The sequence below is a fragment of the Vulpes vulpes genome, chromosome 4, assembly GCF_048418805.1.
Source record: "Vulpes vulpes isolate BD-2025 chromosome 4, VulVul3, whole genome shotgun sequence".
NCBI lineage: Eukaryota > Metazoa > Chordata > Mammalia > Carnivora > Canidae > Vulpes > Vulpes vulpes.
Genome location: NC_132783.1, coordinates 94,724,247 through 94,739,561, shown reverse-complemented (window position 1 = coordinate 94,739,561; position 15,315 = coordinate 94,724,247). Strand labels below are relative to the sequence as shown.

The window sequence follows — 15,315 nt, the reverse complement described above, 5'->3', positions numbered from 1 at the left end:
CACAGGGCAGGCGGCACACCCCAGATCTGCCCCTGGAGGCCCGGAGCAGCAGGCCCAAAGGGATCTGGATTTCTTTATTAACAGACATCAGCACGACCCGTTACAGAAGTTTGTGCTTTCCAAAAAACAGTTACTGAACGTGAAAAAGGAACCCAAGCAAAGAGGGAGGAGTTGGGGGGGGGGGGCATCCAAGCCCCGGGCCCCACCGATAGCCCTGACCTGATCCGCGCCTAGGGCCTCCAGCTTGGGACCTGCCCAGCAGGAGGGGGGCAGGAAAGGGCCTGGAAGCTGAGGGGCCCCATCTGGGCCTACTTCCTTTGGGCCAGGCGGGGAGGGGTCAAGGGAAGGGTGGGGAGGGGGTCCCAGGGAGCCAGAGCCCACGAGCCATTTATTGCCATGTTTTAAAATTCGTGCAAAATATCTGAAGCCCTGGACAGAGAATACAAAGTGATATTTTTCCAAGAAACATAAAACTAGGAAAAGAGGTGGGACATTTTCCCACCCAGAGCTCCCCCGACACCAGGCCCCAAGTAGGGTGAGGCCTCCACCCCGGCCAGCTGAGTGAGCAGGGAGGGCTAAGAGCTACAATCTGGACCGGGCGGGGAAGGGGTAGAATTTGCAACAGCGTCTCAACTACCAACGGGAGGAAAACCAGTCAACTGTACAAGTCTCCTATCAACTTTAAAAAAAAGAGAAAAGCTGTAAAAGTTGGGCCCTGTGGGTAGGGAAGCGGCCAAGTCCTGGGCCAGGGCCGGAATCCGGAATGGATGCCAGGCGGAGCTGCTGCAAGTGCAGGCGCGGCGGGCCGTCTGGCCAGAGGCCGACACAGGTGGGCGGCCTTGGCAAGGGCAGCCTGAGGGCAGGAATCACCGCTAATCACCGCCCTCGAAGCCCTCCTCCTCTTCTGGTACTGGGTCTGCATCCCAGCAGGTGATGTCGATTTCTGTGATGTCAGGAAGGGAGGGGAGTTAAGGAGATGGCCCAGCAAGCCCATGGCTGTGTCCCCCAGCCCCTGGGAGCTGTGGCTGTGTGTGTATGCAAACACACTTGAACCCAGCACCCCAGCATCACCCATCCCAGTACTACCTGGAGGTTTGTTGTAGAACATAGGAGGCGGGGCCTTTGCGCACAGCTCTTCTGATTGGGCGAACTCCTCCTCCTGTGATTGGCTGAAGTACCCCTCACTGGCCTGCAGGAGGAAAGCTCCAGGTCACTGGGCCCCACCAAGGAGGATTAGGGCTGACCTACAGGCCTGAACTCCGTTTCCCCAGCAACCAGTGATTCCATCAGTGGTTTCCAGGGAAACATGTCTACTCTGAGCAAAAAAGCAGAGCTGGCCCAAGGAGGGAGAAGGGAACGGAGCTTCCCTCCAATCATGTGGGTCAGAGGAAGGGGGTGCCTCTGCTAGAACCCTGACCACCACCCCTCCCACCAGACTGTCCCTGCCCCACCTGAGTCCCCTCCTTCTGGGTGGTCTCGCCATTGGTCAGCAGGTGGGGCTCTGGTTCTGGCTCCAGCTCTGGCTCCTGATCCAGCTCCTCTAGAGCGGAGGGCAGAGTTGGGACCTGGGAGGCAGCTAGGGGCTCCCCTTCTGTTTCCTCCTCTGGGTCACAGAAGGTAGCTGGCGGCTCAGGCAGCTCATCAAAATTGAGAAGGTTGGCACAGCCTTTGCCTGCCAGTGGCAGTGGCTCCTCAGCCACCTCGTCTAGCAGGGGTACCTCTGCCAGAGTGACCTCAGCACCCGAGGGCTCAGCCTGGGGTGTGGAGGCCTCTTCCCCATTGCCAGGCCACAGGTCGATGAGGCTGGCAGCGGCAGGGGTGATGGTGTTGGCAACAGCGGTGTCAGCAGTGGCAGTGTCGGTTTCATTGGCATCAGCTGCCGGGGTGTCAGTTGTGGCAGAGTTGGCCATGGCAGGCTCCAGAGGGACAGCCAGGACAGCCTGCTCTGGAGATGCCATGAACATCAAGTCCTCCGTGGGGCTGCTTTGCCCTGGGGGAGGTTCCGGTGCCTGTGGAGGCTCCTCCATGGGGCCAGCCCAGGCCTGAGGGGGTGCTGCTCTGGCCTCTTTGCTGGTCTCTTCACTATCCAGGCCGGGCCCAGGCTCCTGGGTCTCTGTCATAGCACCAACGAAGGAGAGACATGTGGTCAGCTCCCTCAGGAAAGGATGCAGACCTGGGGCAGCCACCTTACTCTATTTGCCCACCCACTGCGGAGTCAGTAGCTTCCAGGATAGAAGGTTTCCACTAAGAGTTCTGTGCAGAACACCTTCCAGCATAGCCCCTGGGCCCTGCTGCCCCTTTATCTCCTAGTGTTCAGGGAGACACAGTCAGATTTAGAGATGACAGGTCTGACAGCAACACCAAGGCTCCTCCCTGCCATCACCACTGCCAGGGCAGTACAATCTGGGTAACAGCTGGCTTAGATCCCTGAGGAATTGTTAGCATGGCCACGTGGAGTTCCCAGCCCAGGGACTGGTGGGGGACCTGGTGCAGCTCAGGTATAGCCCCTCACTCACCTTGAGGGGGCGGTGGTGGCAGTGGTGGAGGCTGCGAGGATGTGACCTCATCCAGAGCCCGCTCAATCTGTTCAGCAACAGGGGTGGAAGCCATGCTGGAGTCAGACGGGCTCCGGGTGGGGATGGGGGTAGGTGCCATCCTCCGGTGGCTGTCCAAGTGGCTGCCTGTGGAATAAACCCCCAGGCTGGTCAATGAGGGTCAGGGACCAGGACTGTCCACCTTGGGGTCTGGCCAGCACCTCCTGTGTGGAGTCTGGGTGGGGGCTGGAAGCCCCCCAGGCCCCTTGGGGGCCAGACCACAGCTCCAGATCCTATAAGCCAGGCACCTTGGGGCCAGAGCCCCTTCAGGGCCAGGGGAAAGAGGCAGGTAGTACCTGCTCTTGGGACAAATACCAGAGATCAGCAGTCAGGCTGGGAGAGTGAGGGTGGGCGCACTGCTGGGAAGCGGGGCCCTCCTTACCCCCCACCACTGTGGCCTGGGGCTGCTACCTACATGGGAGGGAGGAAGAGAGGTTTGGGGTGCGGTGACAGGTGATATAGGGAAAGGGAGTCCGTGGAGGGGAGGAGGAGGAAGAGGAGGAGGAGGAAGGCCCACTGTCCGATGCCTTTATGAAAGGGCAGTACGGACGACCTGCCGAGAGAGACAGACAGAGAAAGACAGAGGACAAGAGAGGGTCAGTCTCCCCCACCCCTGCCCTGAGGCCTCACCCACCCCAAAGGCTGGCCCTAGAAGTCCAAAGTACCCTCAGCTAGGGCGCACAATCAGCCAAGCTAGGCCACAGCCTCAAGCCACCAGAGGACTCCCACCAGCACCAGACACGCACAGCAATGAGCCTGCCACACCAAGCCAGCCTCAGCATCACGCGACAGTGTGCCCCATCCCTGGAGCCCCAGCCCAGGGCCAAGCACGCAGCCGGGGCAAACACTCAGGCCAGCGGACACAGCGGAAGGGTGCTTCGTGGAGGGAGGTAGAAGCGACATGGGGAGAGTCTCAACAGCAAGCACTGGGTGCAGGTTCCAGGCGGCTCAAACTCAGGGTCAGGCTAAGAGCCTGCCCCACATGCATCTACAGCCCTCAGCAAGACCTCTTTCAAGCCGAGCGGGGCCGCTCCCTACGGCCAATGGGGGTACCTCAGCCCAAGGTAGGGCTGCCCAGATGACCTCCAGTACTCCATCACTCAGCCAAGGCCACCCCTAACCCCAGCCTGAGCCCCTCTCAGCTCTGCCACCTGGGAGCTGGTGGGTGAGAGCATACATGAGGAATGGCCTTGCCTTCTCCAAGGGCTCCTTGGGCAAGGCTTCCCTTCCAAGAAAGAGTCACAGAGAGGCTCAGGCCCCAAACCTGAGGAGTAGGATTCAGGTGGGGTTGGGACCTAGGACTACCTGGCCGGTGGTTGAAGGGTGAGGGGGCATCGCAGCTGCCTGCTGAGGCCGATGCAACTCGTTCCTGCTGCTTGAAGAATTCCCGCGGGTTGTCAGGCCGCTGGGCAATAATGGCTGCTGCCTCCTAGGGGCATGGAGAAAGGGTCAGTGTGGCCCGGCTGAGGCGAGCCCTGCCCACCTCACTTGCCCTCTCCCCAGCTCTCACCTCTACCTCTGATTCTGACTTCTTCATCTGGGTTTCTTCCTCCTCGTCCCGCTGGTCACCCTGGAAACCAAAGGGACAGGGTCCTGGGTACCGCACTCCCCCTGAGCTCTTGGCCTTCTTACAGGCCCCAGATTTTCTCCACAACCTGGAAGGAAGGGGCCTGGAGGTGGCATCTCTGCTCCCTTCACTACCCAGTCTCCTCTCCACCTGCAAGGCCCTGGCCACCTCATCTCTGGCTCAGATGGGCCCCTGGGTACCCAGCTCAGCTCCTCCTACTCCTACATCCCCAGATCCAGGGCCACTCGTGAGTGCTCCCTGCTTTGTAGCTTAAGTGTTCTTGGATCTCCTATCCCAGTACCTAGCCAGCCACATGCCTATCATTGCTGCCTTGATCTTCGCATCATGACCGAGAGCTTCCCATTAGTCACCTGCCTCCTTGCTCTTCTCTCATACAAGGATCTTTCCAAAATCCAAATCAGACCATGAATTTTCCTAGCTTAAAATCCCTTGGCGGGTTTCTCATGAGTATAGTGAGTACTAGTTGACTAAGGCCCACAGAAAGCTTTTGTGTTGTGTCTCCAGTTTCTCTTAAAATGCCAGAAGCCCTGGCAACAATGGACATGCCCCAAAGCAACTACTGGCCAGAGCAGCGCTGCAGGAGCCCTCAACCCAGGCACTATCCTGTTTGCTATCCCGTTTGCTGCAGTCCCCACCACAAGTGCACTCCCTAGTGCACTTTACCAGCCAGCTGCACTACAGTTTAAAGGCTGCGACCCCAGGAATAAAGATAGACAGGAGTTCCTTGCGTGTCCCCTGTTCCCCTTCCCCTTGTCTGATCTAGTCCTAACTAACACTCTAACACTCACACACCCTTTAAGATGTAACCACAAAGTCCTCAACACGATGCAGTCAGAGTTCCTGGAATGTGCACATCATCTCCCCCTCCATGCCTCTGCATGGAAGATCAATCTCTTGCCCCAAGTGCCCATCTCCCAGCCCAGGTCCAACTCTTCCCACTTCCATCCTCAGCCTGGACACTGCCTCCTGGAGAAGTGGTCCCTCGCCCATTCAGGTCATTTTGGAGTCTCCATGAGGTATTCTAGGCACACACCACAGATTACACAGTATCATAACTTCCTTTTTCTGGGCTCACTGCCCCTATCCTCTGTGGGTGACACAGAACGAGAAGTGAGATCCAGCACAAGGTTCTGCTGGCATGTGTTTGCTCAACTGAACTCACTACATCAAAGCTTTTTAATTGGTGCTGATCCTGCTGCCACTGTGGCTGATGAGGCAGGAGGGACTGAGTGCAGAGGGGAGGAGAGGCTGCAGGTAAGATGGGGGACTTACAGGGCTTCTCTGCTTTGTGCATGTAATGTAAACTCAAACTTTGCTCTCAGGATACATTAAGAGAATGGCCCATCAAAGCATCCCCCTCAAGAGGGTTGTCATTCCAACCACAACTCTGCGTTCTTCCAGAATGAAGTCTCAAGTCCTCCTCTGACCTAGCTCTCTTTCCAATCCAATTTCCCTTGCTCTTCAGCTGACTGGGCTCCAGCCAGGCTCCTTGCCTTCCCATAAATTACATCCCACCAGCCTTTGCTGGTGTTCAGCACCGCCTAGCGTGACCTCACTAGATGCCTTTGCCTCATTCAAAAAAAGGACTAGAGGCAAGCTCACCACAAAAGCCTTAACTACCAACGACGTGCAAAATATTGAAACAAATTACAGGTACTGGGTAGGAAAAGCGAGATCAACACACTAATCACATGGTCAGAAGCACTGCTGTGCCTGAGTGTTTTCAGATACGTGGGGGCTCCCTGACCGCTCAGGCAGAAAGGGAACCTAGGCAAGGAACGCAATTCTTAACAGAGATGGGAAAGCAGAACAACAGCTTAAACAAAGAGACAGCATGTTATGGTTCTAAATTCCAAAGTTCTCACATGAGACCTTCTTTAGAGGGCCTGAAGTGGTAGGATCACCACACTGACCTGCTAGAATATCCACTGTCACTACCCCATGAGCCACACCTGAAGGGCCGGGTATAAGACTTTGCCTGAAACGTTGACAACTGGTATAGATGAGTGATCACTTCAGGGGGATGCACTATTACTGTTCTTTCTACCTTTGTGTGTCTGTATATGAAATTCTCTATAAAACAAACTTTTTCAAAACGACCTTGCTCTGAATGGATAAACAAAACGCGGTGTATACGTACAAAGGAATGTTATTAGCCTTAAAAAGGAAGACCTTCTGACACATGGATGAACCTTGAAGACACCGCACTAGGTGAAATAACCTAGTCACAAAAGGACAAATATTACGATTCCATTCAAATGAGGTACTTAAGAGTAGTCAAATTCACGGAAAGTAGAAAGGCAGTTGCCAGGGACCTGGGGGAGAAGAGAATGGGGAGTTAATGTTTAATGCGGACAGAGTTTCAATATGGAAAGATGAAAAAAAAATTGGAGATAAACAGTGATGATAGTTGTACAATGTGAATATGTTGGGAATCTTAATGCCACTAAACTGTATACTTAAAAATGGTTAAGATGGCACATTTTATGGACATTCTGGCACAATTCAAAATAAACTGATTCATCAATTACTTTTTAAAAAAGTTTTGCCCATCTTGTTCTCCACTGTTTCTAACACCTGATACCCGGCAGGTGGCAAAGGTGTGCTGAATGAACAACTGCAGCTGGAGCTCACTAACCACACATCTCCACCCCCAGGGCTGATGTGACTGCAATGAACTCTGACAGCCACTTCATACCACAGTGGGCATGGCTGTCGGGTCTCCTCCCTCTCAGCCTCCTGCGGGGGTGACCCTCCTGGAGCTCATCTGGGTCCTTATGGCAAAACTGGCCATCACTAATCCACATGAGTACTGCCCACCTCCCACTCAGAACTCTACCATGCTCCACCCTAAATGACCTTGGCTATTTCTGAAATACAAAATTCAATTCCAAGCATGAAGACTCAACCCCAGGATGCTTCTGTGGGCCACTCCCAGTGTGTAGAGGTAAGAGAGCACCCCTAGAACTATACACATTTATGCACAGACGCTCAGAACACTAGCCCAAACTCCTTCGTGTGGCTCTGCAGCACAACTGTGGTGGGGACCAGGTTTCCAGCCCCTCCAAAGTACAGGAGGTGTGTCTAACCCACCCCAAGCTTCTCAGGCTCCACTGGGAGGAGGGGCTGGGGGGGAGGGGCAGGTTGGTGAGGGACTGGGTCAAGATAGATTTTCTCTTTCAGTCTACAAAATAAACTTCTCCAAGGAAGTCTCTTTCCACAGCCCAGGAACAGAGACCCACATGATTGGGTGGCAGGCCTGACACTCTGTGACACTCCCATGCCCATGCAGAGGTACTCCGAACACCCAGAACAGTCGTCAAGCCACTGATAACCAGCTCCTCCCAGGCCCATCTCCCTCGACAGAGGTCCAGTAACACAGGGACTATTCTCACTTCCCCTAACCAGGAGACTGGGAGCCCCAAACAAAAACTTACAAAGATAGACTGTTCCTTCAACCGTCGCTTGGCCTCCTCAGCTTCTAAAGTCTGCTGTTTCCTCCTGGAATGATAAGCCGGCATGCATACCTCACGGTGGGTCCACATGTAGCCTGGAGCAAGTGGCCTAGGGTGGGGGCAGGGCCAACCTGTGCTCCTCGATCTGCTGTTCCCGTTCTCGGTAGCGCCGTTCCCGCTCCTCCTGCTCCTGACGTTCCTGCTCCATCCGTTCTTGCTCAAACCGGAGTCTCTCATCCAGGGCCTTCTTCCGCTCCTCCTCCTTTCTCAGCTCTTCCTCCTTCTGCAACCCCCCACACCAAGGCAGTGCAGGCCCTGAGCTGGGGCCCGCCCCTGCCCCTCCAGCCCCTCCCCAACGCAAGATTGGGGAGGTTCTGTTTCTGGGAAGTTCAGCCCAAAATGGCTCCCTCTTTCAGCTAGGGTAGCACACGAGATGGGACATACTGCTTAAGCGGGGGACTTGGGGACAGAGGCCAGAGCTATATGCCATGGGACAGGATCAGGGAAGGACAGCTCAGCCTGAAAGCTGGGGCCAGGGTCCACACCTTGGCCTGCTCCCAGAACTGCTCACGGTTAATCCGCTTCATTTCGACAGCTGCATCAGTTTTCTGATAGGTGGTGCCCTGCAGAGTCAAACAGGTTGGCATGAGCGGGGACAAGGAGGGGGTTGGGGGGGGCTCCCTCCTGAGCATTCTGGGAGCTCCCATTCACAAAGGGTGAAGCCCTGGCCAGGCCAGCCTGTCCCAGGCACACTGACCACCGGCTCGGTATTCTCATCCTCACGCAGCCGCAGGCGATGCAGCACCGGGCTGGAGAGCCGTGCCAGCCCGTTGGAGAGCCGCTGCCCGATGGCACCCGCATCTATGTCTTCCACACTGCTGGCATTCACAATCACATCAACACCCTGAAGCGAGAAGGTGTGTTGGGACAGCCTGGCTCCTTCCCATGAATGCCCCCAGCATAGAGACCCTGCCCCCACCCTACCACCCTGCCCCAGGTCTGGCCCCACCTCTACCTGGAAGAACTCAGCCACCTTAGCCACGTGGCTAGCACAAGCACATTTTCGGGCATCAGGCACATCTTCACCAACCTGCAAAGTACCCAGCAGAGAGGGAGTCAGGAAAGGACAAGAGGGGACAGCAGCCTGAGGCCCTGGGCTCTCTTCCCAGGGGGCTAGCGGTGCTCTCTCCCAACAGTGTCAGTAGATGACCTGGGGAGGAGGATCACTGTTCTGGGGCCTTTACTCCCTTCCCCAGCCCACAGCTGCATACCCAGTTGATGAGCACGTATTTTGGCAGAGCAGCCTGGGAATCCTTGACACTGCAGAAGCCGTACATCACCTTCTGGTTCTCAAAGTGGCCAGAGAGCTCCTGCAAACCCCCATCTGGGGGAATCGAAGAGTTATCAAGCAAGACTCTTCATCTCCTGAACCCTTACCCTGCAAAGGGGCTGGAACCCAAAAGGCAGACTCCTCTTATGGGCTCTACAGGCTCACCCAGAGATCTGGAGGTCCCACAGTTCTGTGCTGGTATGAGAAAGAGTCAACAGGCAGGGGCAAGCTTTGTCTCTGAATCTCCCAGGGCCTGACTTAGGACTCGGGAAGTGTTTGTTTTTCACACATCCCATGTCTCACTCTTCGCACATCAACACCTCTCACAGTGCTAGAGCCCAGTTAGGTAAAATAAAACCCACTGGCTCTGGAGAAAGTAGATGTGACATGGGCCATCCTTGCCAGGCCCCCTCCTTCCTAGCTGTGTGGCTTTGGGCAAGTCACTGTCCCTCTCTGAGGCTCAGTCTTCTCATAATCAAAGAGCAAATAAGGCTCCCTCCTTCCCTGCCCTGGGGATCTGAGGGATGGCTGGAGGAAGGACATAGGCAGACAAGTGTGGGTCGGCTGGCTACAGGCCAGGAAATGGCCTGGAGCCAGGTGGGTGGGGAAGAAAACCAGAGGAGGGGGCGGAGAGGAAGGCAACGGAATGGCTGGAATTCTTACCTCCTGATGCTGCAAGCTTGAGGTCATCTGAGCCATCCTCATATGTGTACAGAGCCCTGGAGAGAGGGAGGGGTGCCTCAGAGTACTGTCAGGGCCCAGGCTGCCAATTTTGGGTGGGGATGGCTCTGGGGAGGAGGAGGGACACCGAGGAGGCAGGACAGGGATAGGGGTTCTGGTCCAGCACTGCCATGTCATCATGACAGCAGGGCTAGGCACCAATTCTGGCTGGAGCCTGGGCAGGGGAAGGGGGCATAGTGAGGGGGCAGCCTGGGACTTGGGAGAGGGAGGCCCAGGGCAGGTGGGCAGTAGGCAAGGGGGCAGAAATCACTGCCTGGTCCCTGGCTTTGTGGAAGCCCATGTGTCCCGTTCTCAGAGCTCAGGCCCTGGCAGCCTACAAGCGGGTGTGAGATGGAAACTCCAAGGCGACGGTTCCTTGGTTACCGTTCCCTGGCTACCACAATCCTCAGCCTCCATTGGCCAGCGCTGGGAACCTACCTGGCATGTTCTTCAGTACCCACCGCCCCTCCCCCATGGCAAGGGAGGGGGAGGAGAGAGAACCTGGTGCTCTCTTCGCTGGGCATCCCTCAGTAACCATGGCAACCTGGCAACTGGCACATGACTGAGCCCACCCTAGCCACATTCTCCTGAACACAAAGGACCCCAGGGACATGCCCTTGGCCTCAATCTCTGCCTTTCAGAAATGGGGATGAGTTCACCGTGGTCACTCTTGTCACTCTTGCCCAGACTCAGACCCCTGGTGGGCATGTTCTCCTAGCCTTCTAGCCTTGCCTCTAGGCCTGGGCCAGAGCTGAGGCTCTGGCCCCCAGGGAATGCTAGCCTTTCCTTCTGCCTTAGCTTCAACTGAAAGCCAACCCTAGCAGCCTTCCTCCTTCTTCCTCCTCCCTAGCTTTCTCTGCCCTGGCTTTTTCTTCCTAGAGGTAGTGGCCCAGCCTCCATTTCACAGAAGGGAAGACAGAGACATCTCCTCCTGAGAACCCAGTGGGGCAAGGGAGAAGGCAGCTCAGGGGGTCTCAAGCCCCTTCCCCATGCTTTCCTTTCCCTATTTCCAGGGCAGGTGGAGGAGGCAGCGAGGGTGGGGGTGGAGGGTGGGCTAGAAGATGGGGAGGCAGGGTGACGGAGAAGAGAAAGGGCGGAGAAGAGAAAGGGCGAGAGAAACAGGGAGTGAGGAGGAAGAAAGAGACGAGAAAGGAAGTGAAGGGATGAAGAGAAAATGAGAAAGGGAGGGAGGGAGGGAGGAAAGAAGGGGGAGGAAGGGAGAGCGGGAAGAGGAAGGAGGGAGGGGGATGGGAGAAGGAGGAGGGGGATGGAGAAGGAGGAGGGGAGAGGAAAGGAGGAAGAAGGGAGGGGAGAGGGAGGAGGAAAAGAAGGAGGCCCTGGCCCAGTCTCATGAAGTCAGCACGAGTCGCCGAGTCACCGCCAGTGCCACAGGGCCCCCTAGACCTCTCCCTCCGGAAAGGGACACAGGTGGGCTGTGAGCTCCCGGTCCAACTGTTGCCTGGGCCCCAACCCTGGCAGCTGCTTCTCAGAACAGCTGTCCCACCACCTGTCTGGCTACCCTAACCCACCACTGGGAACAAAGGGCCCTCAGAGAAACAGGGGTCTGCCCCTCTCCATTCCACAGAGCAGGAACAGAGGTAGAACTTAAGAACCCTGGTGGCCAGACACTGCTCTAGATATCACACCTCTGTGGGACAACTTGCCAGCCTCTCCCAGGGCCCAGGAATGCCTGCCCTGTCAAGGACCCCTTTCATTCTCAACCCTTGCCTACCCACCTCTGGCCATCTTCTCCTGCTACAGCCACAGCCCTTGACTGGCAGAAACCATACCTAAGCATTCAGCAGCCCTTCAACCCTGAGCTCTGCCCCCACCTGCCCTTCTAGCCAGACCTCCGTTTCCATACCAAACACTTGGGATGCGCTGGATGGCCTCTGGATCCCAAACTCAATTCTAGGTATTTCCCACCGGGGAGCCTCTGCACATTCATTTCCCTCCACAGGAGGGCTAGACCTATTTATCCATCCCATGGGCCAGCCCTGACTGAAATCCTCAGGGACCCAATGCCAGCTTCCAAGGAAGCCCTGTCCTAAGTTGCACCTCCTTAGAGCACTTTCCATACCCCATAAGGGATGGCAAGAAGCCTCTAAGCCTATCCTAGATCTCATTAGACCTGTTCTTCTCAAACACATCAGAGATAGCCAGGCCTGAAAGGGTGGAAGCTGTTGAAACCACAGGTATCAGGATGGGGTCCCAGGGATCTACATATCTCTTCAGCTTCAACCCCTGGAAACAGACAACGCCTCTAACTGTAAGCTGTGTGAAATGGAGACATCCAATTCAATCAACATGCATCACTCACTGGGTCCCGGGTCCAGCACAGGGCAGAACCAGTAGGTATCTGTGATATTGACACAAACTCTGAGAAGCCACCGAGGCCAGAGACACTGAACTAGGGTGAGGTGGGCCTGGGATGTAGCCACTCCAGGGAGATCCCATGTTCGGTTGAGGTGGGGACCAAAGGCAGATGGAGGAACCCTCAGTCCAATTCCACTCTCAGGATGCTGGAGCTGGAAGGTGCCTTGGGGGTCCCAGATATGGTGGAGTCCCATCCCCTCCTTCTCTTTTCAAGAGGACCAGAGAGGAGCAGATACTTGTGTGTAGTCAACACAGTGAGTAGTGTCCTATCCAGGGCAACAGTCTGTTTCAAAGGCTCTACCACATAGGAGCAAGATCCCCCTCAGAGGTAAGTGAAGGCAGTACCATGCCTCTTGACCAAGACAGCAATTGTACCCAAGATACGCTCCTCTGGCCTCTGAGTGCAGGGTCTGCCCCTAAGTCCTGAGACTCCACTATACTCCTGGTTCTGTACTGGGACTGGGGGGCACTCATGCCCTACTCTGCAGGATGTGATCTCCACACCCTCTTTACAAAACGCTATCTAGGCCCTCGGGAGTTGGCAAACGTCTGTATGTACGAGGGTGCATGTGTACATGTGTGTCCCACACACAACCCAGATGGGGGTGACGCATGCCAATGATGAATAACTTGCTTTGGCCACATGGATGCTGCTGGGTGGTGGGAGCCCAGGCCTCTGCTAAACAGAATGTGGTCCAGCAGCAGTTGCGTACCCCTGTGCTGGGCTGCCAGAACCTTGCTTTTGGGAGGTTAGAGGGAAACGGGGTGGTGGTATATAGTAACCAGCAGACCAGAGGACGAGTAGGGTGTTCTAAGGCGGGCTGTGCCTCTGCAGGCAAGGCCCATATCCTAAGCCTAGTTCCTCCACCAGGCCAAGCGGGCCACTTGCCCTGAACTCCTCCCATGATCTCAGCCCCCATGGGGCAGGGCTGGGACAATGGGTGGGTCTCCTGCCGGCTCGGCCTGTGCTGGCCTCTCCTGTGACTGACCTGCAGGACTTGAGAGCTTTCTCCCTCGTCCATCCCTCCAGGCCTGGCTGCCCGCCAGTGCTGCAGTACCATGGCATGGACGCCTGGCCATCTTGCCCCTCCTCCAGCCCCCGGGTCAGTGTCCCTACCTAACTGCCCTTCTAAGATGAGGGTGAGGCCAGCCCACGTGAGGGCCCTCAGACCTATCCTCACTCTGTGCCTCAGTTTCCTTCCTGCTAGGAAAAGACCAGGCCTAGAGAACAGAATGGGCACCTGTCCCAGGAGAGAGTATTTTGGAGGAAGGGGATTCCTGAATGGGGCAGTGTGGGACCCCTTTGCTTTCCTGCCACCCAGGGGTCTCCAGCCAGAGAGAGCAGGTGGTCCATCCCGTCTCAAGCTCAGGGCAAGACAACAGCCAGGAAAGGGAGAGAGAAGGTAGCTCAGCTTATCTGCCACGAGGAAGCTGACCACTGAGCCTGAGGCTTCGGAGCTCAGTGGATGTACTCACTCTCTCCTTCCTGCTTGGGCGCTCCCTCCACACTTGTGTGCCTGGGAGCCTCCTCTCAGGGACCCCGGCTGGCCACCTGGCCAGGCAGATCAGCCCCCGCGGCAGCTCCCGGCCCCACTGCCTAGTCCCCGCAGTCCCCTCCGGATCGGGGAGAGGAGGTCTCAGCTCGGCCTTCTCCGCGACCCCTGAGGGGAACAGGAGTCGCTCGGCGGCGGCGAGGTGGCGAGGAACACCGCTGCCTGGCACCCCGGCTCCGAGAGGCCCCCGGTGGGCGGGGCGCCCCGGCCCCGGCCCCGGCCCGGGCCCCGGCCCCGGCCCGCCCCGCCCCTCCCCCGCCCTAGCTCTCCTTTGTGCTGCGGCCGGGCCGGGCCGGGCCAGGCGGGCTGCGCTGGCTCCGCTGGCTGGTTCCCCGCCTCGTCCCCGCCCGGCCCGCTCCCGCCCGAAGGTGGCGAAGGTGCCCTTGGCCGCCCCGTGCACACCTGTCCCCGGGGCCCGGGGCGGCAGGGCGAGGGCGGGGGATGGGCTCCCGCAGGGCGAGCGGCCCCGGGCCCCGCATCTGGACCCCGCGCCTCCCCGGAGCGTCCGGCCACCGCCGCGGCGCGAGGCCGGGGCCGCCTGCGGGCGCCCGGGGCCGGCAGTGCCCGCCCGGCCCGGCCCCTCCCCCGGCGCGCGCCGAGGCAGCCCCTCCCGAGCCCCCCGGGCCGCTGCACCACTGCGGGGCCCCCTCCCTCCCCGGCTGCGGGGCGGCGGAGCCCGGCGGAAACAAAGGCGGCGGCGGCGGCGGCGGGGACAAAGGGGCCGCGGGCGGGGGCGGGGCGGGGGCTCACCAGTCGGCCGCGCTCTCCTCCCGGATCACCTCCTCGTACGCCGCCAGCAGCTCCAGGCGGTGGCCGCTGAAGCTGACGCCGGCCATGCTGCTGGCCGGACTGAGGCCGGACGGACGGACGCGCGGACGGACGGACGGACGGCCAGAGGAGGAGGCAAGGAAAGAGGGAGCCGCCGCCGCCGCCGCCGCGAAGCCTCTGCAGCGCCGCGAGCCCAGCGAGCCGCGGCCGGGGGAGGGGAGCGGCCGGCGGGGGGCGGGGGGCGCAGGCTCCGCCCGGCTCGCTCCCTCCGCGCGCCCGGTCCTAGCGCCGCCCGGCGGGCCCAGGGGGAGGCCGCCCCCCTTCCCGGCCTGCCCCGGGCGCCCCCGGCCCCCGCCCCCCGCCCCGCGCCCGCCGCGGCTCTGCCCTCCCGCACCCCGGCCGCGTCCCGCCCGCGTCCCCAGCCCTCGCGCGCGGTGTCCACAGCGTGGGCGCTCACCCTTTCCCCCAGCCCCATACCCAGCAGCGGCACCACCTCGCGGGGTTCCCGTCTGCGGCCACCACCCAGGCCCGGCTTCCCCCCTCTCCTTTCCAGCTCCTAGTCCCAGGCCCAAATCCACTTCGCTCCGGTTGGCACAGCTCTACCCCGTGCTTAATTTCTCTCCGTCCCAGCCTTAGCCCCATCCCCCTGCCATCCCAAACCAGGTTAAATCCATCTCCATTCCAACCCTCAACCCCAGCCCAATTGGACCAGCCACCTTGGCCCGTATGCAGCCCGTACCCACCTCTGAAGGGTCCACTCCTAGTCCACCCCCATCACCATTCACTGCCATCTGTGTCCCTACCCCACATCCAGCCCATTTCTTTCCCAGCCTACTTCCCAACCACGCCCTCAGTGCGCACCTCCACACATTCACAATAACCACCTTCGCTAGCAGCACCCTCCTCAGTCCAGCCTACCTTATTATTCCCG

The 15,315-nt window shown here is 58.5% G+C and overlaps 1 protein-coding gene across 4 annotated transcripts; it reads right to left on the bottom strand.

Annotated features, from left to right (window-relative positions):
- Positions 1-59: 59 nt before the first annotated feature.
- DBN1 (drebrin 1) lies at positions 60-14,634 on the bottom strand. Of its 4 annotated transcripts, none has more exons than XM_072756489.1 (15): positions 14,367-14,634; positions 9,631-9,686; positions 8,909-9,021; positions 8,653-8,727; positions 8,395-8,541; positions 8,183-8,260; positions 7,769-7,920; positions 7,620-7,683; positions 4,105-4,164; positions 3,900-4,023; positions 3,010-3,147; positions 2,517-2,681; positions 1,452-2,113; positions 1,087-1,189; positions 60-943 (listed from the first exon to the last, which is right to left on the bottom strand). In XM_072756489.1, the coding sequence occupies exons 1-15, from the start codon at positions 14,450-14,452 to the stop codon at positions 873-875; spliced, it is 2,094 nt and encodes a 697-aa protein (XP_072612590.1). In that variant the 5' UTR covers positions 14,453-14,634; the 3' UTR covers positions 60-872. The 4 variants fall into 4 exon arrangements, with proteins under 4 accessions (XP_072612590.1, XP_072612592.1, XP_072612591.1 ...); XM_072756491.1 differs by lacking the exon at positions 14,367-14,634 and adding an exon at positions 13,540-13,812; XM_072756490.1 differs by lacking the exon at positions 3,010-3,147.
- Positions 14,635-15,315: the final 681 nt, after the last annotated feature.

Excerpts from the sequence above, each read along its gene's own strand:
- DBN1 (XM_072756489.1), bottom strand. The coding sequence starts at position 14,452 with ATGGCCGGCGTCAGCTTCAGCGGCCACCGCCTGGAGCTGCTGGCGGCG. Across the intron at positions 8,542-8,652 it reads AGGTGGCTGAGTTCTTCCAG|GGTGTTGATGTGATTGTGAA; the intron begins GTAGAGGTGGGG and ends TTCTCGCTTCAG. Across the intron at positions 2,114-2,516 it reads GCCACCACCGCCCCCTCAAG|AGACCCAGGAGCCTGGGCCC; the intron begins GTGAGTGAGGGG and ends GTGCTATGACAG.